General features: G+C 51.0%; 5 protein-coding genes across 5 annotated transcripts; 2 read left to right on the top strand and 3 right to left on the bottom strand.

Moving 5' to 3' along the window:
- Nucleotides 1–323: 323 nt before the first annotated feature.
- MIND_00659500 (Ankyrin repeat protein) lies at nt 324–6253 on the top strand (the record flags this gene model as incomplete). Its single annotated transcript, XM_037363320.1, has 12 exons — nt 324–960; nt 1009–1283; nt 1334–1627; nt 1674–1689; nt 1737–1828; nt 1877–3090; nt 3138–3946; nt 4000–4128; nt 4193–4967; nt 5020–5139; nt 5184–5382; nt 5432–6253. 12 exons carry the CDS (start codon nt 324–326, stop codon nt 6251–6253), a joined length of 5382 nt encoding a protein of 1793 aa, XP_037218964.1.
- A 952-nt stretch (nt 6254–7205) lies between these two features.
- MIND_00659400 (uncharacterized protein) lies at nt 7206–8817 on the bottom strand (the record flags this gene model as incomplete). The annotated part of the gene is made up of 3 exons (XM_037363319.1): nt 8576–8817; nt 7557–8529; nt 7206–7505 (listed from the first exon to the last, which is right to left on the bottom strand). The coding sequence occupies exons 1-3, from the start codon at nt 8791–8793 to the stop codon at nt 7206–7208; spliced, it is 1491 nt and encodes a 496-aa protein (XP_037218963.1). The 5' UTR covers nt 8794–8817.
- Nucleotides 8818–8922: 105 nt separating this feature from the next.
- On the bottom strand, nt 8923–11104 carry MIND_00659300 (General substrate transporter; the record flags this gene model as incomplete). The annotated part of the gene is made up of 13 exons (XM_037363318.1): nt 8923–9109; nt 9159–9221; nt 9268–9333; nt 9380–9497; nt 9542–9644; nt 9693–9735; nt 9784–9854; nt 9905–10405; nt 10454–10555; nt 10603–10654; nt 10701–10750; nt 10798–10899; nt 10949–11104. 13 exons carry the CDS (start codon nt 11102–11104, stop codon nt 8923–8925), a joined length of 1614 nt encoding a protein of 537 aa, XP_037218962.1.
- A 404-nt stretch (nt 11105–11508) lies between these two features.
- On the bottom strand, nt 11509–14732 carry MIND_00659200 (Glycoside hydrolase family 3 protein; the record flags this gene model as incomplete). Its single annotated transcript, XM_037363317.1, has 9 exons — nt 11509–11959; nt 12013–12250; nt 12300–13383; nt 13434–13547; nt 13600–13689; nt 13734–13895; nt 13943–14391; nt 14442–14507; nt 14555–14732. 9 exons carry the CDS (start codon nt 14730–14732, stop codon nt 11509–11511), a joined length of 2832 nt encoding a protein of 943 aa, XP_037218961.1.
- A 479-nt stretch (nt 14733–15211) lies between these two features.
- Nucleotides 15212–18309, top strand: MIND_00659100 (uncharacterized protein; the record flags this gene model as incomplete). The annotated part of the gene is made up of 11 exons (XM_037363316.1): nt 15212–15401; nt 15447–15562; nt 15611–15831; nt 15881–16530; nt 16577–16759; nt 16809–17034; nt 17078–17260; nt 17310–17403; nt 17451–17522; nt 17567–17674; nt 17719–18309. The coding sequence occupies 11 exons, from the start codon at nt 15212–15214 to the stop codon at nt 18307–18309; spliced, it is 2634 nt and encodes an 877-aa protein (XP_037218960.1).
- Between the last annotated feature and the right edge of the window lie 5555 nt (nt 18310–23864).

Genomic DNA, 23864 nt, shown 5'->3' with positions numbered 1-23864 from the left:
CTTCCGTCACACCCTGGACTATATACTTTAGAAAGCCTTAAGTGATTAACGACCAAACACACAGCTCACAGCCAATAGAGTTGCTACGTTACGATACGAGCAGATCATTCCCAGGTGTTGCTCTCGACGGCCACGATGCCATGAAAAAGTTGCTGCAGAGTCACTTCTTCCGGAACTCCGCCCACGAGTCATCCAGAAGATGGATGATGTCTGACTCGAGGCCGACTCATGGCGGGCTTGGCATCACGTCGGGGCGGGCTTCTCACGTGCCGCTTGGCCTTTTAAAGCCAACGTCCATCCCCTGTCGCCATTGGTACACCACCATGGCACAGACTCCAGAAGCAGAGGCGTTCATCCAGCGTGTTCTTTCCACTCCCCACCAACCAGGGGCCTCTCTCGACCCTCTCCTCCAACCATCACTCGACGATGAGACCGACTTACGCCGCCTTTTCGCGACAGACAAGGCCAACCCGCGTCTGAGCGACCCATATGTGGGCCTCGTGGATGTTTTCGCCGCCCCCGTCGACATTCGCACCACTCGGGCACGTGTTGTCAACACTGACCTCAACACGAAATATGTTATGCCGCTTTCCGACCAGAATCGTAGGAGCGACGGCGAGCCCTCCATGGTTACTGATATTGACGAGTTCAAGAAGAACTGGGGCGTGTTTTCTGAGGGTTCATTGAGCCAGTTGTTGGACTGGAATAATGTCGTCGCTGCAGGAGGGTCGGTTCTAGCGTGTTTGACCCCTCTTTCGCCAGAAGCCAAGGCCTCGAAACGGGCCATTCGCAAGTACTACCACAGTGCCGCGTACCCAACCTCGGATGTTGACCTTTTCCTATGGGGTTTGACGCCCGAGCAGGCAGAGGCCAAAATCGTCCAGATCTACGAAGCGGTTCGCGACTCTGTCCCGTGGGATGTAACTTGTGTGCGGACTAAGCATACTATATCGATCCACTGTGAGTTTATTCTACTGCGACTAAGCTTCGCTTTTACCTTGTTCATAGCCCAATATCCTTATCGGTCTGTTCAAATCGTTCTTCGTCTATACTCAAGTCCTGCGGAGATTCTCGCTGGCTTTGACATTGATGCGCCATGCGTCCTGTTTAATGGCAGCCGCGTCTACGCCAACCCTCGTGCCATTGTCGCCATGATGCGCCAATGCAACACCGTTGACATGACCCGCCGGTCTCCTTCCTATGAGGTTCGACTCGCGAAATATAGTGGCAGGGCATATGAAGTCTATGTTCCGACACTCTCGCGCTCGGACATTGACCCAACTGTAAAATCATTTGCCTTTACTCATTGTCAGGACTAATATTTCTTTTCTAGATCTATGAGCGCTCAATTGCTCGTATTACCGGCCTCGCCCGACTATTAGTTCTGGAGAAGCTCACTGACACGGACACGCGTTTCAACTTCCTAGAGTCGCGTCGCACACTTCGTGGTCGCTCCAACCCACTCAATCAATACAATCGACGCAACAAGCGCAAGTTTAAAGGCGATCTCAAAGCAGATTCCTCCTTGATGGGCATGGAGATGAATGACTATGACGTTGCTTCGCTTCACATTCCTTATGGTCCTGGTTGGGATGCTCGTCGAATCGATAAACTCGTATATCAAACTGTGAGTTTGCTTCTCCATCAACATGTCCATTTCTAACCCCGGCCAGGACCTTGGGATGAACTGTAGGTCTCAGTTTCTTATTTACTTCCTCTTGATTTACGCCTATTAGCTACTTTCAATCCCAAGAACAAGGGCCGTCGGCTGCATCGTCATCCAGCTTTCTTTGGGACAATTCAAGAATGCATTGAGGACTGTTGCGAGGTTTGTCGAGTTCAGATTGTCCTATTTTGTGCTCATTTATTTGGACAGAACTGTCCCCAACCAATTGACGAGGATGAACGCAAACTTCAAGCTGACGAGTCCGATATGTACATCCAAGGGCGTATCTCCTTCATTCAAGAAGACCCTGGTCGTCAATCCATCTCTGGAAGCTTCAACCCTATTGATGTCGGCGAATGGAGTGCCCAAGTCTACATTGGTCCAACCGAAAAGTTCTTCACTGCTATTGCATCTGGCGATCGTCATGCTGTTGCCAAACTGCTGAAGAAGGGTCAAGACGTCAACCGCCGCGACCATGTTGGTCGAATGCCTATTCATGTCGCTATTCTCTGTCGTCAAGTCGAAATCGCGTGCGATTTGATCGATGCTGGGGCAAGAATGACTTCTCGTTTGGTGGATGGACGGACCTCTCTGCATCTTGCGGCCCAAATGGATCTACTTCAAGTGGTCGAAAAATTGCTGAAGAAAAGTACACAGAACAAGCAACAGCTCGGCGAGACCGATATCGACGACGAGAAGCAAGATGCAGAGGTTGTTGACCCCGATAGAGTTCGCATGTCGTCAGAAGATGACTGGAGCTCCGATGAGGACGATATGGCTATGTCTGACGAGGATGCTGATTCCGAGGGTAGTGAAGATGCGAAACCGAATAAGACCGCGGCGGCCAAAGCAGATGCCCCAGCTGATCAACCTGCAAACGCTGGAGACCTTCCTGAAGAGGAGTTCGATACCCCTGACGTGTTTGACATCAACCTTCCCGACTGGGATCTCACGTATTCTCCACTTGCATATGCTATCGTCTTTGGCTCTCTTCCCATTGTCGAAACTCTCCTCGCCGCCGGTGCCGATGCCAAAGCCCCCCTGCAATCGAAAAACACCAACTCTGCAGTCTTGCCGTTAACCCTAACAATTGTCGGCCACGACGAAGACCGGAGTTGTAAGATTGCCGAACGTCTAATTGCAGCAGGGGCATCTTGTTCGGCGTTGGACACGGGTCATGAAGCTCGAACAATCTTCTGCCGAGCTGTCGAAGCCGACAAGGCCAAACTTGTTGCCACATTTTTGCGATGCGATCCCAATGCGAAAGCAGCACTCAACTATCCTCAAGTTGGATGGAGTGGTGCTCTTACTCCGCTGGTTGCGGCTGTGTCTCTGGGTTATTACTCGACTGTTGCTACTCTTGTGGCATATGGTGTCAAGATAGATCTTCCACAAGAAGACGTTGAGCGGGCCTTCGCCGAAAGGTTGATATTCGTTTCCTCCAGTTCGTTTCCGCTCATCTCTTCTCCAGCAAGCAGTACAGCTATGTTTCCGACAAGCGGAATAACTCGGGAATTGAAGCCGCTTTGGTCCGTCATGACGACATGGTCCGTTTGCTCACTGAGCTTGGGGGAGAGATCAACGCGGGCGTTAAGCAGGCGATGCAACAATATAGTCGTCCAGAGAGTCGGAGAACCTATCTAGACTGGGTCCGCCATGCTGTTGCTTATGCCGAAGACCGTATTTCCGAGTTCGAAGCTCAAATCAATCCACCAGCAGCACCGGTTGCTTCGCCAGATGAGACCTTGTCGGGATGGGCAAAATTCTTGGCGGATCACATTGCTGAAACGAAGCGCAAGACGTCTCAAGCGAAGAGCCAGGCGAATGGACCGTCCTACGAAGAGCAGTCACGTGACAAGTGGCTGGATGTCAAAGGTTACCTGGTCGATACAGAGAAGTTTTTGGTGGAGAAAGGCGCCAAGACGTGGCAGGAAGTCTTCCCTGATCAAGTCACCACCGCTTCTGAGGAAGAATCTCTTCAAACCTTTGGCAACCGCCGGCATGCAGCACGTGCAGCTCAAGCACTACTTTCGGCCACGATGGCTGCCCAAGCCCCGAAAGGCCCCAAGTACTGTGCGATGACCGGTGGCTGGAATCAACAATCCGTTCCAAGCTTCTCGGAGCGTCTTTATGACGAGCTTTTTGAGGCTTGTTATGCCGGCAAGAACGATCGTATACAGGAACTCTGCTTGCCACCCAAAGTCGTCACAAGTGACTCGGGTCCGTTACAAATTGCAGTCTGCGTTGCTGACGAGAGTGGAAACCAGTATATGCGAACAGGTACAGTTTTCCTCTTAACCGCCGTTTTTGAACTGATTGAACAATCCAAAAAGGATTCACTCCCTTGTTTGCTGCCATTTCCGGGAAACACTGGGACACCGCGCGTTTGATTGTGACGATTGCTGCTGCACAGTATAAAGCCCCAGAAGATAAGAGGAAGTTCACTGTTGATGTCGATTCTGGTGAGTTCCCTTGTCCCCTCGCTATATCGACTTATCGAGTCTTTCGGCTAACGATTTGTAACAGATGAAGATTCCGACGGTGACTCAGAGGGATACGACTCTGATGGTACCGTTGAACAAGCAGACATCGACTTCGTGGACATAGCGAAGCGCCCATCCTCGGTTCAGTGCAATGCTTCTCCGCAAGATCTACTTCAAGCGGGCAACAATGGAGTCGAGCCTTTCTCGACAGCCACCTTCAAAGACGACTTTGACCTATTCATAAACGCCTTCAGGCTTTACAAGCACTCGCCGATACATGCCGAGCTTCCCAACTACCTCCTCAGCAATATTCTCTCGTGGGACCGCCCCGAAATGTTAGACGAGTTTATCCGTCGCACTGGTCAGGGTATCAAAATCGAGACTCCCAAGTCTGACGAGTTGGCCCCGGTTGTTAACGACCAGAACAAGTTGTATCTTGGCTTGAATGTTCACGGGAAGAAGCGCATGGATCTTGCGAAGCGCAACGACCCGAATGCAAGCAACGAGACGGACAAGTTCGAAGCTCCGCTTGTATGGCGAGCGATATCTTCCAACGCCAAGAAGGTCCTCGACTACTTGTTGAGCGAGCGACCATTGGAGGCATACCGTTATTACGCAGCGACGAACAATACCGACACCTCTAGGCTGCTCAAGCAAACACCCGACCTCGATAAAGTGCTCCCAGAATGGCTTGGTCTCACAATTACGCCTGTTGGCGAATCACCGTTGACTGCGGCTCTGATCAGCAAGAAGATGGACATCATCACCTACCTTTTCAGCAAGCTGCCCAAACTTATGAGCACTGCTGTCGATGAGCGGTGAGTTGTCTTTCCATCTAGCTTAAAATGACTCATTAATTGCTTGCTTCAGAATTAAATTCCTCGGTGTCAACACAGTTTCTGTTGCAGTTCAGCTAGGTTGCGACAAGGAAATCGTGGACTTCCTTCTCGCTCAAGACATTTCACCTGCAGAGAGGGATCAGAACCGAGGGTATGCTCTTTTTACATGCTCTTTCATTGATTGACCAGCTCCAGATGGAATATATTCCACTACATGGCCGACAATTCGTATACGAATCACAATGCAAGCCACTTTGGCGTGCTCGCAACGGACGTACTCGCAACGGCAACCCAATCACCGCGTCATCAACTGCTTGAACACCTCTTGAAAGAGCTGCCCCGTGATGTCGTCGAAGCGTTGTTGGCCCAACAGTCTTACGGACGGCAAAACACTGTGAGACGCGTGTTTTATTCAAACAATCATACTGATCATGTCCACCCAGCCCCTTCATGTCGCTGTTCAAAACGGCAATCTCGAGGTCGTCAAACAGCTGCTCAACTTCTCGACCGCAACCGTCCTTGTCCGAAACGTCGCTGGGTCGATTCCGCTCCATCTTGCCATTCGTCCAGGGTACCCCAAGATAGCCCAGTTGCTCATCAACGCCGCTCCTGAGGGTCTTTATATGGAAAACGGGGTTGGAGAGACGCCTTTGGAGATGGCGGGACTGCAGAATATTATTTCCCAGAAAGCACAGCTGCAACAGCGTGCGGGACGAATTGGGGAGCTCGGCGGACCGGTGGATAACCCGCCTCGCATCGTGATCCCTTGGTTGGAGTCTGCATTGCCAAGACTGCGTTCGACGCTCGATTTGCTTGCGACGACTGGCGCACTGGAAAGTCAGTCACCCACCCACAGCAGCCTGACCGGCTTTGTGGAGTACATGGAAAAGCAGTTGGTCGCGACCAAGGCACGTGTTGTCACACCCACGTTGGCTGAGCCGGCAATCGAACGTGCCAACTCGAGCGAGGTATTCGAGGTCATCCGCAATTCCATGGACACCTTCAGCGGCCAGCGGCTTCTGGTGCATCTGCTCGACGTGCAAGCCTCTGTCCAGAACAGCTTGGCTCGCCTGCAACCAGAGGTGGACAAGATCGGGCAGTGGGCAGGGAAGAACGACAACTATTACTCGCGGCGGCGGCAGCGGCAGTTAAAGGCACTGGCTAAGGCAGAGGGCGGTCTGGATGAGGAGGAGGATGCTGATGCGCCATTTGTTCGCAACAGTCTGATCTTCCCGCGCCTAAAAACGGGCCCCGACCCGTACTAAAAAAATAATGTACTTTAGAGTCGCTGTATTTTTATATAGCTGGAGCGAGGTTTCTCGCGAATAATCCACTTGTATTCATGTCTTTCAAATTTCAAGCGCAGCTGAATTGCTCTATTGATTCTACATAACCACATCTGGTGATAAACAAATTGACTGGATTCTCTCGACAAACTTGAATTCGGCAGAGTCCATTAAACTCTTGTGTTGAACTTGGTTCACTCACTGAAAAGACTTGTTGCCGTGGCACTTGCAAAGGGGAAAATAGGGCTTGGTTTATATAGGGATGTTTGTAAACCGGTTTATAAACACCCCTGTTTTATTTGTTTATAAACAGGCATTCTGGGAAGAGGGTGTTTGTAAACAATGTGACACTAGTGTGACAGTCAGCCAAAGTGTGACATCTCTGCCATCAAAAGTATCCTACACTATAAAATTTAGCTGAGATAGTAGATATTGAAGGGAAACTTCTCAGCCTCACCTGGCACCACTATTAGTAGTATTTCACCTTGACAAACATATGAAAATTACATGGCGCGAGGCTGCTTAGCCTGAAGTGTTTATAAAACCTAAAAACCGGTTTATAAACAGGGTTTTGGGGAGATTTTTTTACAAACCGTTTGTTAAGGCCAAAATTTTTATAAAACCAAGCCCTAGGGGAAAATACACCTAGATCTGATTCGAAAAGCCATAGTCTGTCGTGCCAGTGGGTTGTGCACAGTGGGCCCTCTCCGTTTACAAATTACTCTTGGCCTCATGGTATGCAATCATTGGCTGTGGGCGAAGGATGGTGAATTAGAAGCAAAAAAGCTGTTGTTCACTCTTTCTACTGTCTGACAAGGCCTTGCAGCAGTGGCCGCCAACACCTGATCTGATCAGGCTGATCATTGATCAACAGAAAAACTACTAGTAGTCTACTATGTAGACTACCCGTGATATACGCATGTGCACAAATTCACTCGTCATCATCGCTGTAACACTCGAGGACAATTAGCGGTGGCTCACGGATGACTCGTGGCGGGCGAGGATCCCGCAGCATGGACTTGTCCCAACAGTACACAAGGGGAGACCCAAGCGTGGCATCCCGATAGCCCGCAAACTTGTACGTCACTGTTTGCAGCGGCGAGACATATTTGAGCAGGCTGTGCGCGCCATGCCCTGGCGGACCCGGATTTTCCTCAACAATATAGTAGATCAGGAATAGCGTCAAGTGGGCAAGATGGCGGAGGGGCTGGAGCAGCGAGAAGAATTGCATCTGGGGGAAATTTTGAATCTGCAAATGTGTATTTGGAATGGTCACGCTTACCCCCACAAAATCGACAAAGTACATGTCGGTGTAGTCGTATGGGCGATAGCGGAGCTCCAAGGAGCGCAGAGCCGGCACTCTTTCAATGACAGCGGGTAAAGCGCCAATGATAGGCTTACGCGCTCTCAAGTCGCTGAGCAGCGTGATGCAGAGGGACGTTAAGTTCGCGGAGGTGATACCAGAGAGTAATCTGGCGACGTCGGTGGTCGGCATCACGTGCTCCCCGAAAGACCCGATGGGAAGAGGATCGTATCGCACAGGTATGCGGTCGTGGTAATCCCAAAGAGCGAGCAAGCGGAGTGTCTGGAGGTTTTGAGGAAGGTGTTGGAAAATGGCATTGCCGGAATCGAGGTTTGAGCACGCAAATGTTGAGAGCTCTGGCAAATGAGACAGTGAATTGTCAGCGTAGTCGAGAGTAAAGGGGGGAAGCCGCCGGTTCGCGACACGGAAATCTGCCGTGAAGAGAAGCTCGAGTGTGGACAGCCTGTGCATGTGGCCAACCAGCGAGTGGATAGGAATACTTTGGAAGGGTGGGTGGTCCGTCACCGTGAAGCATTTCAAACGTTCCCACTCCAGTTGGGTGAAAGGCGGAGTCAGAAGATCGCCAGATATGGTGAGCTCGACCAGCTTATCAGAAACTGCGCAGAGTAAAGCCAAAACGTTTGCGTTCTCTCGTTCGGTGTCGATGTTAGGCTCGCGATATGGTGCTCTGACACGCAGAAGAAGCCGAGAGAGCGAGGGGAAAGGAAGATGTAGTGGTGTTGCTGGGCCATCCAGGCGCACTCGCTCAATTGCCAGTTGATATAAACTGTTTAGGGTGGCCAATGTGGACATCATTTCGGGTGGCAATACGACGTCGATGTCAATGGAGACATGCGTGAGCGCCGGCATAGACGCTAAAGCATGGTACAGCGCTGGGGATGTGGCAGCCAGCGGGACGTTTGTGGCTGATAAACCACGGATGTGTACCTTTCTGAAAACGCTCAAGCAGTGGCTACAAAGGGAACTGAATCACGAACACAATGTGTGGCCAAAGGGTCCGCGGCCACACGCATTCAGAGTTGTTGACTTCAGAGAACAACCAAGCGAAAGATTTTGCGCGGAGTAGCCGTGAAGTAGTGGACAATGCAACGCCACAGGAGCGGCCACGAGTAGCCGAATGAGCATGAACGAGAAGAAGCTCGTCTAAGATGATAGCGAGGAGCTCAGGCGGGAGGGATTCGAAAGCTGAAAGCATCAACGAAAGAGCAAGAAGAAACGGTGTTACTGGTGTGACCAACAACTTGAAATGAGCAAGAAAGATTGAAGAAAGACGACCGTTGTCATTATAGTACAAAGAAGAGAGACATGTTATCAGGACTTTCATTCACTTTTCGTTCCCAACGACATCCACAGTCCCATTCTCATTCAGTTTAACGGCGACCTTCCTCGTGCTTGCCCGTGCGGGCCATGGTGCATCGAAGATTTCGTCCAGTTGTTCAAGGGTTCGGCCGTTAGTCTCCACACCAAAGAGGTACCACAGGCCAGAGGCGACAATGTCCCAGCCAACAAATCTGAGTAGTGGTTCAATGACGGGAAGGGCAGCAACAGCGAAGCGCTTACACGAAGTAGTACTTCCAGCCAAGCTTCTGGAGGCCGACAGAGTTGCCGAAGGTGTTGATGAAGCTCAGGATACTATAAGTCAAAGCATGCAAAAGGCTAAATGACGTACCCAGCAATGTTAGAGATGAGAATATGGATTGCCATACCCTTGGCCCGCATTTCCTGGCTCATAACTCTGCTGCAGTCAGCGGCGAGGATAGACACAGCGGTAAGATACGCACTCCGCGCAATATAACGCCTGTAAAGGTGTGTAGGTGAAGGCATAGACGATCCCAAAGAGGAAGATGAACGCAATCGAGGCGTTGGCGCCGTTGACGTCCTTATTTCCAGGCTTGCCGTCTGGACATGTAAGACATAGAAGACTGGGGAAGAACAGGACACACATTTCGATGATAAGGCTGCAACAGTAGCCAGGAGGCAAGCCAACACGAAAGAGCCACAATAGAGACGCCGCCGCCGACCAATCTTGTCAGTAAGAGCTGCACCCTATGCGATGTTAAGATCATCGAACCATGCAAGAGGGAGAACACTGACCAAAAATGCACCGAAGGCCGACAAGATCGAGTTGGCGAAGTTGCTACAAATAGTTTAGCATACTTCATTGTTTCTTCGGAAGAGGGCCTACTAGACCAGTTGTGTATGTGGTGAAGTAACCCCTGCATTCTTCATCATAACGGTTAGGAAGTAGGTGATGAGCTAAGGGTGTCGATGAGCAACCGGCCAGAAAGATCGAAAAAACGACTTACACCGTTGCCCGCAAGTTGTCCGTTCACACACATCAACGAAAGACAGACCATCCGCCATCGATGGTTGCGGGTGTTATAAAGAGCACTGTAGTCCCAGAATGGAGCCTCGCGTTGGACGGCAATCTGGCGTTGAAATTCGGCCATCTCGAGCTCAATTATCGCGTTCATCTTGCCGTCGTTGGAATGGTAGTCGATGAGAATTTGGCGGGCTTCTTCAGTGCGACCACGTGAAATGAGCCAACGTGGCGACTCTGGACAGAACCAGACACAGGACATGACGATAAGAGGCGGGCCGATTTGCAGAAGAAGGGGCAGGCGCCATGCCCAGGTACTCCCAATCATTTGAGTGCCCACCATCGAGCCCGTTGCGGGCATACTTCCGATGAAGAAGCATGAGTTGTAGAGGGCACCCAGTCGACCGCGCCATTGAGGTGGTGCAAGTTCGGTAACCCATGTTGGCGCTGCAGTTGTAGAAATCGCGATACCAAACCCAAGGACAAACTAGAGAACAATGAGTCCGAAACCCACGGTAAGAAACGGTTTACGCACCCGGCCACCAATGAAGGCTTCTCTTGTTTGCGCTGTTACGCTGACCACCGAGCCAACTAGGATAAAGAAGCCACCGATGAACATGCCCCCTCGACGACCCCACTGTCTCAAGTAAATGTGCTGCGTGATAGAGAGGTGGACGAACGAACTATTTCAGTGGCTGGCCCAGCAACAAGTGCACCAGCGCAGTTTCCCGTAACGCTGAAAGAGTTGAGAATGTGATTGGCCTCTTGAATAACGGACATACTATATCATGAAGACGATTCCCGTTGACTTTCCGACAGATTCATAGTGAAACTGAATGCGCGTCAGACGACACGCATGAAGTAAAGAAAAACACGCACATGGTCGAGGTATTGGGGCATCGCGTTGATCCCACTCATAAGGCTTCCGTCGAAACCGCTCGAAACAGCGTTGAGAAACCCAACCATGACGATGAAGTAGAGCTTCAGGACTGTTTCAAGTCATGCCAAAAAAACTGGAAAAAAGACACACCATTAAGCTCCGACGGCTGAACCCCTTCAACTGGCTTTTCGCCATGGCCGCCTTCAAGTCTGAATTGTAAACCTCTGTTACGAGTGCAGCTTGAGGGATGTCAGAACCGGACTTGACATCGTCGTCGAAAGACTTTTTCTCGTCGGGTTGGGACATGGCAGGCGGCGAGAAGCAGAAGCCTGGGGCGGCTGCTCAGCTGACCATGGCCGTCTTTATCTAAAGGGCGGCTGATTGTTTTGAAAAAGAAGATGTGGGCCGGGCCGGTCGTACTCCACGATAGCTTGGCAAATGAGCTTCAAATGCTGACAAAGAGATACGCCCACATACATTTCCAGCTTCAGTTACCCGGTCATCCCTACACAAATGCCCGGAATCGGTCAAAACCATCGAGGTTGAGGGGGAAAACGGTGACGTCACGATGTGACCATGCTACGGTAAGCCCCCTGGTTTCACCCCACAAAACACGGGGACCTAGGCAAGGGTACAGATGCATGCTTAACTCGAGCCCAATAGAGTCGGGGATAGACATGATCAAGTAAGAAATATAAAACTCGACGTTGTTATCGGCAAGTAACGGTCAAGTTCATGCTCTTATCAGCAAAAATCCCAGAACCATCCATCAGCGCAAACACATAGTCGCCCTTCTCCAACTCGAACTGATACTTCCGATTGACAATCGGCAGGTAGCGACTCACTTCCAATGGCATCACTACCGTCGCGCTCTCGCCCACATCTAGATATACTCTTTCGAATGCAACCAGTTGCTGGAGGGGTCGGGTGACGGTGGAAACGCGGACGAGTTGGTACACTTGAGTGACATAACTGCCGGGATATGGGCCTTCATTCTTTACGGTCGCGCGAAAGGTGATGGTGTCGCCAGCGGAAAAGGACTTGGTGCTGGCGCTGAAGCCAGTGACAGTGAAACTCGAATAGGATTTGCCATAGCCGAATGAATAGGTCGGATAAGAGAAAATGTCGGTATAGTTTTTGGCGTGGGCAGTAAACTTGTAGCTGGAAGTTCAAGTCAATCAATATATCCTAGAAGAGAGTAAGTTGGGACCCACTTGTAGTACGCTGGTAATGTACCAGTGTCATAAGGGACACTAATTGGTACACGGCCACCTGGATTGAAAAGCCCAAAGAGCACATCTGCGATGGCCTTGCCGCCGGACTGTCCGGGGAAGAATGCGTTGATGACAGCAGCAGACTTGGCGTAATAGGTAGGCAATGCGAAAGGTCGACCCCCTTGAAGTACCATAACGATGGGCTTCCCCAAAGCAAACAACGCGTCAGCGAGTTCAGCTACAGTTGCCATGAGGTGAGAAGTAGATAATGAAAGCCGATAACATACTCTGGTTGACTGAGAGCCCCAACGTCGCTCTATCGCTACTCTCCGCATCACTATTCCAGTTTGCCCCGACTGCAAGCACAACAAGGTCTGCTGACTTCGCAATATCGACAGCTTGCCCAATGGGATCCTTCCTATCCACCAGGTTCCAGAATAACTCGATCTGAGCATTTAACGAGTTGACATTCTCGAACTTCTGCACATAGTTATAGGCCTGGTATTCCACCCGAATCTTGTGGGTCGCGCCTCTGACAAACGTGAATGGGCTGGCACCGGGAGGTGGGCCAGTTCCATTAAGAACATCATATGCAAGTTGTTGGATGTTGCCCATTACATTGCCTGACAACGTCGCGGGGGATTCGGCGACGATGGACCCATCAATGAAGAGTTTGGCAGTCGTATTGGCGTAGACCCCTACACCGATCCATCCGCTCACGTCGTGGTCGACAGGTATGGTGAGTTGTCCCTCCCAAACAGCACTGAAATTATTAGACGGAAGACCGAGAGGCGGATAAAGACCCCAGTCACGATTCGGGGTTTCCTGCGTTGTGAAAACTGCGTTGGTGAAGTTGGTATCGGAATAGTAGGTCGCAAGGAGCCCGCCAGAAGCGCCCTTAGGCGTGGATAGAAGGTATCCAGGAATGTTATACTGCGCATTGTAGAGCCAAGTGTTTGCACCCCAACTTGAGACCAGCTTCACATTTGGGGCATTCACAGAGAGGTAATCGAGCATGGCCTGTCGAATAGTGGTCGAGTTCGCGGTAGGGTACATGCCCCATGGACCCGAATAATCACCATAGTTGAGGATGTCAGCGTAAGGCCCGACCAGCGCGATGGTTTTGATGCCCTGTTCCGAAGGTTTGATGGGCAGTGTTTTGTCGCGATTTTCGAGTAAAACAATACTTCGATGGGCAGCGTCAAGTGTCAAAGGGACATGGGAAGCAGTGAGAGCGGCGGAGTCGATGGAGTCAGGAATATATGGATCATCAAAGAGGCCGAGATCGTATTTCGTGCTTAGAATACGACGAGCGGCTGCTTTGAGGGTGTTCTTGGACACCGTATGATTAGAAACGAGGTCAAGCGTGGCCTTGGACACGTTAGCAAAGTTAGAGTCATTGGTTGTGTAGTTTCACCCACGTTCATGAAAACATCAAGGGAGAAGTCATAGAATTGCAACCCACCACCAGCATTGAACCATTGTTGGATTGAGTCCGCAGGAGAATCAGCTACGGTATGCCGAGTGAGTAAATACTTTTCAAGTCATTAGTTAGCACTGCGCAGGGTTGAATGTAAAGCTACCTACCTTCATGCCATTGTCGTCTGCCATGATGAATCCTTCGTAATTCCAGTCATCGAGAGCTTGATAAAGTCCAGGATGTACGACAGCAGGAATCTTGTGGTTTATGAGCGGCGAAAAGAAAGAGGAGGGAGGTTTACCTCGTCTAACTCGTTGTAAGACATCATAACGCCTCTCGCTCCTCCCAAATCAAGCACTGCTTTGAAGGGCACCAGTAACTCTTGCATGACCTGACGGTAACCTCGTCCAACGAACGGCGCCGCGTTTAAGCCACCGCGAGGGCTTCCATGTGCAGCAAAATGCTGTTGACGCCTTAAACATTTGAAGAAGAGGTCAGATGGGAAAATACCTTGACAACCGGAGCGACGGCGTCAGGATCAGACAAGGAACCGTTTTTCGATAGGCCCTTTGCGTATGCAACACCGATGTGCGACGTAAGCACGAAATCTTCTCCAAAGTTTTCCTGCACACGACCCCATCGAGGCTCCTTGGCCAAGTCCAGAACTGGCGACAGACAGGCACGGATACCAATGCTTCGAGCTTCAGCTCCGATAGCGCGACCGACTGCGTAGGCAAGTCCCTGGTCAAAAGATGCGGCGATACCGATGGATTGAGGGAACATGCTCTGTTTGAAAGAGCCGACGCCATGAAGACATTCGCCTATTTGTAGGAAAGGAATTTTGAGACGCGATTTTCCGATATTTATCTTCTGAAGGGTGTTATATTGGGACGCGTTTGTCGGATACCAGTCGTGGACAACACCAACGCCGGCACCAGGCGCAAAGCGAGTCGCAAAGTCTAGTTTATTGAACAGTCAACAGCGATAGAGCGAGACAGCTAGCACACACCATAGAGACTATTGTCGGAGTGTGGGCCAACCATATTGTCCGCAAACATGAGATGAAGCTGCATGACTAAAGAAACATTTGGGAGAGTATATAGGGAGAGGAATAGCACTCACTTAGTTCTTGAGTCGTCATTTTGTTCAGTAGGGTGTCTACAAAGGCATCCTTGGCTTCTCTCTTTTCGTCGTGCAGGTAGTGAGTGACACCATCGTCAAAGTTGTACTTGGTGAACCCAAACTGGGCAAGGCATAAAGGTGCTCCAAAGAACAGCCCAATAACTGTTGAGAGGCGCATAGTTGAAGCTGCCTTAAAGCATGTCGTGGCGGGCGCGATGGCCGACAGCGCATCTTATAGCCCAACGGTTTCGATGTGTCTGAAGAAGATTGAGCAGATGACCACCGTCACGTCACATACGGTGGCTTCGAGAAATAACAGAAGTACGCTGGCAATCGCGACGTTGAGTTCGCTGTACTTCGGAAACGTTGTTAATGACAAAAAATGGGCAGTATAAGAACACATATAAAAGTTGTTGGTGTGCGACAAATTCAGCATCATGTGACCTTTGATCAACCTTCGATTTCCCTATCTTTGCACTCTTTTTAAGACTCTTTGCCCCGGCTAACTCCTTGGCCCTCCGTCATCAAAGGACGGCCCGGTAGATACTGTACCAATGGAGCGAAGATCGTTTTGAATTCGTTTTTTGCGGGCCGGACGATGCCGTCCAACTCCATCTCATCGAAGTAGAAGCCTTGCCTGCTCAACGTCTGACTCCCATGTCCCGAAACATAGTTCTCGATGCAAATTGGACCTGGAAACAACGCGACGAGACGGTTAACTCCGTCTTCGACGACAATGACGGTTGGAAAACGGCACAGACCTCCCCTTCCGAAATCCACGTGGAACTGCTCAAGGCTGGGCTTATACCGGATCCCTACGTCGGATTTAACGAGCATAAAGTTCAATGTGCGTGTCATTCGAGTTTCTCCTGTTTTCTGACGCCGCTTGAAGGGATCGGGAAGGTAGAATGGCTGTACCAGTGTAGCTTCGAGTTTGTCCGTCAAGAGAACGAAGCGCATGCTTTACTTGAGTTTCTCGGACTCGATACGCTCTGCGATGTCTATCTAGTGCGTCTCCATGTTTTCCTTCCGTGATTCCACTGATTCAACGCGCAGAATGGCAAGAAAATCCTTGTAACGGACAACATGTTCCAAACCCACATCGTCCCTTTGGACATCCCATCACTCAAAGCCCAAAACACTCTTCTTCTCCATTTCAAATCGGCTCAACTCTTGGCCAAGAAGCTCGAGAAAGAGATGGGAAAAGTTCGTGCCGGTTCGACTAACCTGGGTGATCCAAGTAGAGTTTATGTCCGGAAAGCACAGTATGATTGGAGGTCAGCAATTGGCTTTCTACTCTATCATCGTCGACTTCCTTGTTTTCAGATGGGACTGGGGCCCCGAGCTCATGACTTGTGGACCTTACCGACCAATCACCCTCAAGGCATTTGCCGCTCGTATAGAGCAGGTCAATACACATGCAATCCTTTCCAAGGAAGACCTCCCCTCCCTCTCCATTGACGTCACACTCTCTGGTAACCCCGTCGTCTCCTCTCTGCACATATCACTCCTCGACTCCAATAACACCCTTCTCAAAGAACAGGTTGTCCCCGCCGAGATTGCTGTCCTGCACGACGTTATATCATGGAATCTTGCTAACCTTGTGGAGCCCTGGTGGCCAGTTGGCTATGGCGCTCCGAACCTCTATACTGTGACCATCTTGCTGCTCGATGCGGCCGGTCATACGTTGGATTCACATTCGAGGCGTATCGGTTTCCGTCGTGTTGCCCTGATCCAAGAGCCTTTAGAGGAGGCCGACCAACATGGAACGGGGACAACCTTCCTGTTTGAAGTGAACGGCGTCAGGATGTTTATGGGCGGATCGAATTGGGTTCCCGCTGACAATTTGCTCACAACGATCACCCCCGAGCGCTATAGATCGTGGCTAACGCTACTTCGCGACGGGAACCAGAACATGGTGCGCCTCTGGGGCGGCGGTGTCTACGAGCCAGACGTGTTCTACGAGACTTGTGATGGTCCGTTGTCAGTGCTGTTCTCACGACTTTCCTCACCAGTGGCTAGAACTTGGTATTCTAGTCTGGCAAGACTTTCAGTTCGCTTGTGGTGTATACCCTGCGCACGACTCGTTCGTCGCTAGTGTTCGTAAAGAGGCGGAAGACAACATCAAACGACTTCGACATCACCCTTCAATCGCACTCTTTTGCGGAAACAACGAAGACTATCAGATGGTCCTTCAGTGGGGCGGTATGTTAATTATTATTACTTGGACTCGTGATTCTGACGAGACTTTCAGACGTGAAAGATTTCCCTGCCATCAAAATTTACGAGGAGGTGCTTCCTAAAGTTGTTGAGGATTTAACTGGTCCTCAACCGATTCCATACCATCGTGGTTCTCCTTACGGTGGAAAGGGTTGGGATACTGCTGACCCTACGATCGGTGATGTCCATGTTTGGGACATCTGGGGAGGTCGTGAACGACCATATCAAGATTACGCTCAGCTCGGCGGACGGTTTGTTTCGTATGTCCTTGTCCTCCTGCTCAGCCTTTTTTCACATCGCCAGCGAGTTTGGTATTCCTGGCCACCCTGATATGAAGACCATCGAATACTGGATGGATGACGCCCCGAAAGAGCAATGGCATCCACAAAGTGCTTTGATGGCGCAGCATTGCCGCGCTGGGAGCTTCGAGCGGCGTTTCGCCATCTTGATGAACGAAGCTTTCCGCGTAACAGAGGATTTGGAGACGTATGCCATCTCCATTTGTCCCACCCATTACGAGCTGACCCATTGTTAGGTATGTCTACAACACCCAGCTTCTCCAGGCCGAGGCTGTTGGCTATGCTTATCAAGTATGGCGACGAAAATGGGCAGGGAGGGGAAAAGAATACGTGAGTGGGGTGTCATCAGCTATGCTTCCGTTCTGACTTGCGGGAAGACTGCTGGCGTTCTTGTCTGGCAAATGAACGACTGTTGGCCAGTAACGTCATGGGCGATTGCGGATTATTTCGTATGTCCTCGGCCACCTATAACTGACTTGCTCATCGTTCTCAGCTTCGCCCCAAACCCGTATACTACGTCATCGCAAGACAGCTGGCGCCGATCACTGTCGGCATTATGAGGACAGTGCACAAAAGCCGCGACAATGACCGTCCAGCTCAGGTACCGGGCTGTTCCGAACGATTCTTTGACTGACTCCAAAGCAGTATTATGACTTCAGCACCTTCCGCTCTTATGGCGCGACGCTGGATGTCTGGGGGACCAGCGCCTCCCTGATTGCGCACTCTGCGACACTTGAAATCCACTGCGTTGATCTCCTAACTGCATGGACACACACCGAGACCCATCCCATCACACTCCTCCCCAACCAAGCAACCGAGTTACTCTCGATACCCTGTCCTGGCCCGCCAAACCACCTTGCTGCACCCAATCCAACTGGAGATGACCTATTCACGACCACATATTCGGTCGTTGTCGCTGCTCGCCTGCGGGACCCTGAAACGGGGGAAGTTCTGGCGCGATTCGCTGACTGGCCGCAACCATTCCGTTTCATTGAGCCCCGAGTGTTGCGGGAACCCGGGCTGGTGCTTGACGTTCTACGCGGAGAAGAGGCCACGGTCACCGTTCGGGCTGAGCGACCCATCAAAGGGCTCGTTTTGAGCTCGGTCGAAGACGTTCGTTGGTCGGATAATGCTATTGATGTCATGCCAGGAGACACACAGGTCATCATGGCGCGAGGATTGGGGGAGGGGACTATCGATGTTGCGTTTCTGAGAAAGGAGACTCGGAGTCGCTGATGGGATCAAGTGTAAGTGAGCGGGTTGAGGAAATCGCTCATTTATTCATGCTGCGATGAGTTGTGCGTGTTGTGCGATGGGTTTGATTAGAAGCTGGGAGAAATACTGGTTTCTCAGTCCATTCCATGAGCGATAAATTTAGTTGTAGCTCATACTTTAGTTTCGATGATCAGATCCGGCGGGATAAAAAACCATTGCCACGGAACACGTGAACGTCTTGCCAGAAACCATGCGCATTCTTCAGGTTGCCGATCTACTCCACACCAATTCTATTCCATCTCCAGGCCAGATTGAGCTCATACGTGACTTTATTGCCCTATCAGAGCCGGAACTCATAAGATTGGAGAAGGAGGTTATTCGCATCCAGGATTCACTTGTGGCGGCGAAGGCGCAACTTGAAAAGCACAAACAGCTTATTGAAGACCATCGGGTCCTGCTTTCTCCGATGAGGAGGGTACCAGACGATGTACTTCGCGCAACTTGAATATTCCTTGCAACACTTCCACTTCATCGAGACTCCGCAATCGTCCCTGAGGAAGGACCGCTTCTCCTGGCCCAAGTTTGTCGACTCTGGCGGGACATTGCCTTACTGTACTATTTAGACCTTAAGTTCAGCCGGTCTTACGCATTACGCGCTGAACTTACAGGGTTAGAAGTTCAGAGGGTCATCTTACACATTACGGATTTGCAGAAGTTCAGTTCAGTCCTCGGGCCAAGTTTGCCGAAGGTTGCGAGGGGGGAACTAAGCATTTAATGGGGGTATTCTGGAGATTTTCACTACTAGCATCTTTGATTGCAGATCTAGTAGCCATACGCGAATCAATGAATAAAATTTTCTGCAGTCCCTACCTTGCCCCCACCTCCACGCCGACCATGTCTGACTCGTCTGACTCCGAAGGCGAATCCAGCCAGCATGACATCGAAACCTTTCGTGGATGTGGCAAGACCATGAAGGAAGTGCCGCGACGCGTCCGTCGCGCTGCCAAGGAAGCCTTCTCCATCCCCCTACCCACTGCCACCAATATACTTCCCGCACCTACTCTTCCCATTCCCGAATTCCTACGGTTCCCACTCCCACTAATCACCCCCATCGCCACGGAAAAGAAGCCTACCGACTTCTTCAGCCAGTACGAGCCGGACACTTTGGACAGCGGCACACTCCTGCGAATGCGTCATCTGCCAGTGCCCAACGAGAAGCTAGCTCGGCAGATCTTGGAATACAGTCGAGAGGCGTGGCTCGATGGGAATCGTTCTATGGTTTATGCCCATTTGGACGGGACTGCAAAACGCTTTCCCGATGTGGGTTATGACATTCTGGATAGAAGTCATTGAGGCGAGGAAGGTGCGGGCTCGTTGGCTAAAGTCGTCCGACTTTATCAAAAGCGAGCGAGAACGGGCAGAACGGAGTGCCCGTGCAGACAGATCTTCTCGAGTCGAGCTTCTCGAGGAGGCAAAACAGTTGATTTCGATGATTCCGTGGTCAGCTGCGAAGCCAGCAGGCTTGTCGGATACGGAGCCTTTTCACAAGCTCTCTCGTCTTGTGGGACCCGCTTGGCTGTCCGATTCGCAGATCAACGATCTGTTGGAGTTGCTGCGGCAGAAGATTGAGGATGAGGTCGACGGAGATGTTGGCGCCGGTTTCGGGTGAAGAGTACGGCATTCATGGAGACGCTGTTGAGAGCGTACGAAGGGCAGCAGCACAAATACAACTCAGACAGTGGATTTCGTTGGCTAAGGGAGATTGGAGACGAGTTGGCAGAGGACAACGGGACGCTGCTCACGATTGCACATCTGGGCAAAATCGAAAACAATCACCGACTGGATATCGCCGCCATCGAAGTCTCCAACGAGCGAGTGCGAGTCTTATATGGGGACTCGTTCAAGCAACCTATACCGGCAAAGCTGCGAGAGATTTGTGAGTGGTGGGTGCTGCTGCATTCGGGACGGGACGTACAAGTCGAGAGCTTACCCATTGGCCATCAAGACGATGGATTCTCTTGCGGGCCGCTAGCTATCAACGCCCTACAGCATTATGTTGACCCAGCGGTGTCGTTGACGAAGGTTGGAGAGAAGTGGATCGTAGCGAGGCTGCAGGCTTTCAATGCAGTCGCAAGGTGGACTTTGGAAAGGGTGAGAGGATTTGAATGTCGTTTTTGCCATGCTAACAAGTCCTTTAGCTTCAAGCAGACCAGTTCGAGGCGGAGATGGATGCAGAAGAAGAGCGTGAGAGTCACTCGGGTCACGGTCCGGCTCTTGACGACGACGATGACGATGGCCACTTACCCAGCTTTGGCCGACGTGAGGACGGCTCTTCCCATGCCTTCACCTTTTCCCTCGACAACCAGATCTCGCCTGAGCCCATCCGTTCGAGTTTGAAACGCCCCAAATGGCATGACAATGCACCCACACCAAACGCGACACCTGAACGGGCGTCGAATCTACAAAGACGACAGGGACCAGCTTGACGACAAGGAGGACATACCGGCGCCAACTCCTCTTTCTTACGCAGGACTCGCCTTCGTCTACCAACAAGACGGGCGGACGTTTTTGGGAGTACGTCACTCTCCGATGTCGATTTGCTCTCCCTTCCATCTTCCCCAAACTCTCTCTCTTTCGACCCCATGCCTCGACCCATTGCTCCCCTTCCTCGACGATCATCCCCAGTACCAACGACCAACGCTGAACTGCCGAAGCAGAAGACGAATTCCATCTTGTCCTATTTCAGCAAGGAAACACCAGCGGAGAAGGAAGTTCGTCTTGAGCGCAGCATCGTGAATATGCGGAGAAGTCAGAACGAAAGAAAGGGGAGATACAAAATCGAGAGCGGGTTGTGCTTGAGGAAAAGCGGGCAAAGAATGCAGCGTACATGAAGGCTTATCGTGCTAAGCTTCGAAACGAGCGAATTGCAAGGGGAGATATACCAAAACGTGGACGGAAACGGGTATGTGCTGGTGATTTCAACGTGCTTTCGTTCTCACTTCAGAACAGAAGTCAACTGAGGCCGATCTTGAGGACAACGGGGTAGACGAGCCCAACAAACGATTGGCCGAACACTCTCGACCCTTCCGCCAATTGGCTCGGGCAACACTGCTTTCCGTTGCTCTGAAAGCTTTGTTCGCCGTTACCTTCGAGAGGAGCTGGGATGGAGCGAGCGACGAGCGACGAAAAGCAGCGCAAAAGCTACCCGACAACCACGAAGCGATTCTCGAGCAAGCCTTTCTGCGAGAGGCTTGGCTCATTCGACAATACAACATTCCAGCTGCGTTGCGAGTCAACACCGACCAAACCCAGGTCATCTACGCCCAGGGAAATGCGTCAACATGGAATACCCGTGGAGCAAAGCAGGTTGCTGCTGTAGGGCTCGAAGAGAAGCGTGCTTTCACGCTTGTTCCATCCGTCGCTGCAAATGGGAACGTTCTCGCCCAGGTTATCTACGGTGGGAAGACCAAGCTATCAGCACCATCGGTCTTCTCCCGTGGGTATGCAGAAGCGACCCGTGCTGGTCATGTTTTCACCAATTCCGGCAACGACTCGTATTGGTCCAACCATGAGACCATGCACGCCCTCGTCGATAATATCATCGCTCCGTACTTCGAGCGCCAAAAGGCCGAGCACAATCTCCCTTCTTCCCAAGTCTCAATCTGGAAGATTGACTGCTGGTCAGTGCATCGCTCAGCGGATTTCATCAGCTGGATGCGCTCCAACCACCCGACGATTGCGCTTGTTTTCGTGCCTGGTGGATGTACAGGCATCTGGCAGCCACTCGACGTTGGGATTCAGCGCCCATTGAAGCTGAGCATTAAGCGCTCAGCCCATCGGGATGTGGTTGATGAGGCTCTTCGCCAGCTCGCGTCTAATGCTTCTCCTGCGAAGGTCAAGCTTGACACCACAGTTGGAAACCTGCGGAATCGGTCGGTTCAGTGGGTTCTTCAGGCCGTGAAGGATATCTCGCAGGTGGAACTCGTCAAGAAGGTGTGAATTCCATCCACTTGTTCTTTACATCTTGTCTGATTGTACACCAATATAGGCCTTCGAAATGTGTGCTGTCGGAGATCTCAACTGCTCACAGGAGTGTCTAACATCGCCTACAACCCTCGCCAAACTCCGCCGTCTCTCGAAAGACCATCCCGACCTCCATGCAGAGCTTACGCAAGTGACGGAGGACGAAACACCAGAAATCATGTCCCCATCACCAACCGGTGTCGAGGAGGAGATCTATTCGCCCGAGACGGTCTACGACGATAGCGACACACCAATCAATGTCGCATTCGCAGCTGTTCAAGGCAACACATCTTCGGCATCATTTTTACTGGGTGACGACGGTGGAATTCAGCGGGACGGGGAAGCGGAGTCACTGGACTTGAATGTGGATGAACTTGTTGCTGGGGCACCAGAGGAAATGGGCCGTGGAAAGCGCCATAAGACATCAAATAAGTTGTACTCTTCACGCCTTTGGGAGGAAGGCGAAATTTAGTTTAGAAAAATTTTGATTTTTTTGCACAAAAATTTCCTTTTTTGGAACAAATATGTAAGAGGTTCAGCCGCACTTTTTACGCATTACGCATTTGGGGGAGTTCAGTTCAGATGGTGCTCTTACGCATTACCTGAACTTAGGGTCTAAATAGTACAGTAGGCACATTGAAGCAGGTCTGTCCAGTTGTCGGGTGTGAAGCCATCAATTGCAAGGGTCGTTAGGCGAGGAAGGGAGAGGGTGGTAGCGAATGGCAGGAAAAGAACCGTTTCGGCGTGCCCAGAAGAGAAGGTGAAAGCTTCTAGTGACGCACATATCTCGAGAATAGCCAAGGGGAATGTGACGGTTGCTGCTAAGCCATAGTTGTACGGGCGTGCAGATTGATAAACGACGAAGTTTAGCCCAAGGAACAAATTGCGGAAGCAAGTCGGTATATCCGTCGAAAGAAAGCGCGTCAAGGCTTTGTGTGCCCAAAAGCAGAAGAGGGTTAGTTGGGCTTGGGTTTGCAAGTTGAACATTTGTCATGTTCGACCAGGCGCGGTTTTCCTTCCGAAAAAGAGATGTAGCGCAGCATTGGAACCTTCTCTGCCGTGAGTAAAGAGATAGAGGGCACTTGTGAGAGATCAATTTTGTCTAACAGGCGAAGAGACTCCCAGCGGTGGGCCTCGGAACAGAGAACGTGGAGGAGTTCATCCCCATGTGCACTATGCCTCCATGCAGGCCCCAGATGAGGTGGAGACATGGGACCATGTGCTAAGGTGACGGTGAGTGACAACGGAGCAGCAGCGGACCGTCGAAGCCAGGTTGTCAACACTCCGATCAAGTCCTCTGCCAGTGACTCAACCCTTGGTATGGCGATATGAATGGATGCCCAAAGGCGGGGAGTTGTTACTGTACTATTTAGACCCTAAGTTCAGGTAATGCGTAAGAGCACCATCTGAACTGAACTCCCCCAAATGCGTAATGCGTAAAAAGTGCGGCTGAACCTCTTACATATTTGTTCCAAAAAAGGAAATTTTTGTGCAAAAAAATCAAAATTTTTCTAAACTAAATTTCGCCTTCCTCCCAAAGGCGTGAAGAGTAC

This window comes from Mycena indigotica (genome assembly GCF_014461135.1).
Source record: "Mycena indigotica strain 171206Taipei chromosome Unknown Mind.scaff0006, whole genome shotgun sequence".
Classification (NCBI taxonomy): domain Eukaryota; kingdom Fungi; phylum Basidiomycota; class Agaricomycetes; order Agaricales; family Mycenaceae; genus Mycena; species Mycena indigotica.
Note: the sequence above shows the minus strand (reverse complement) of the source record. Positions and strands in the feature narration are given on the sequence as shown.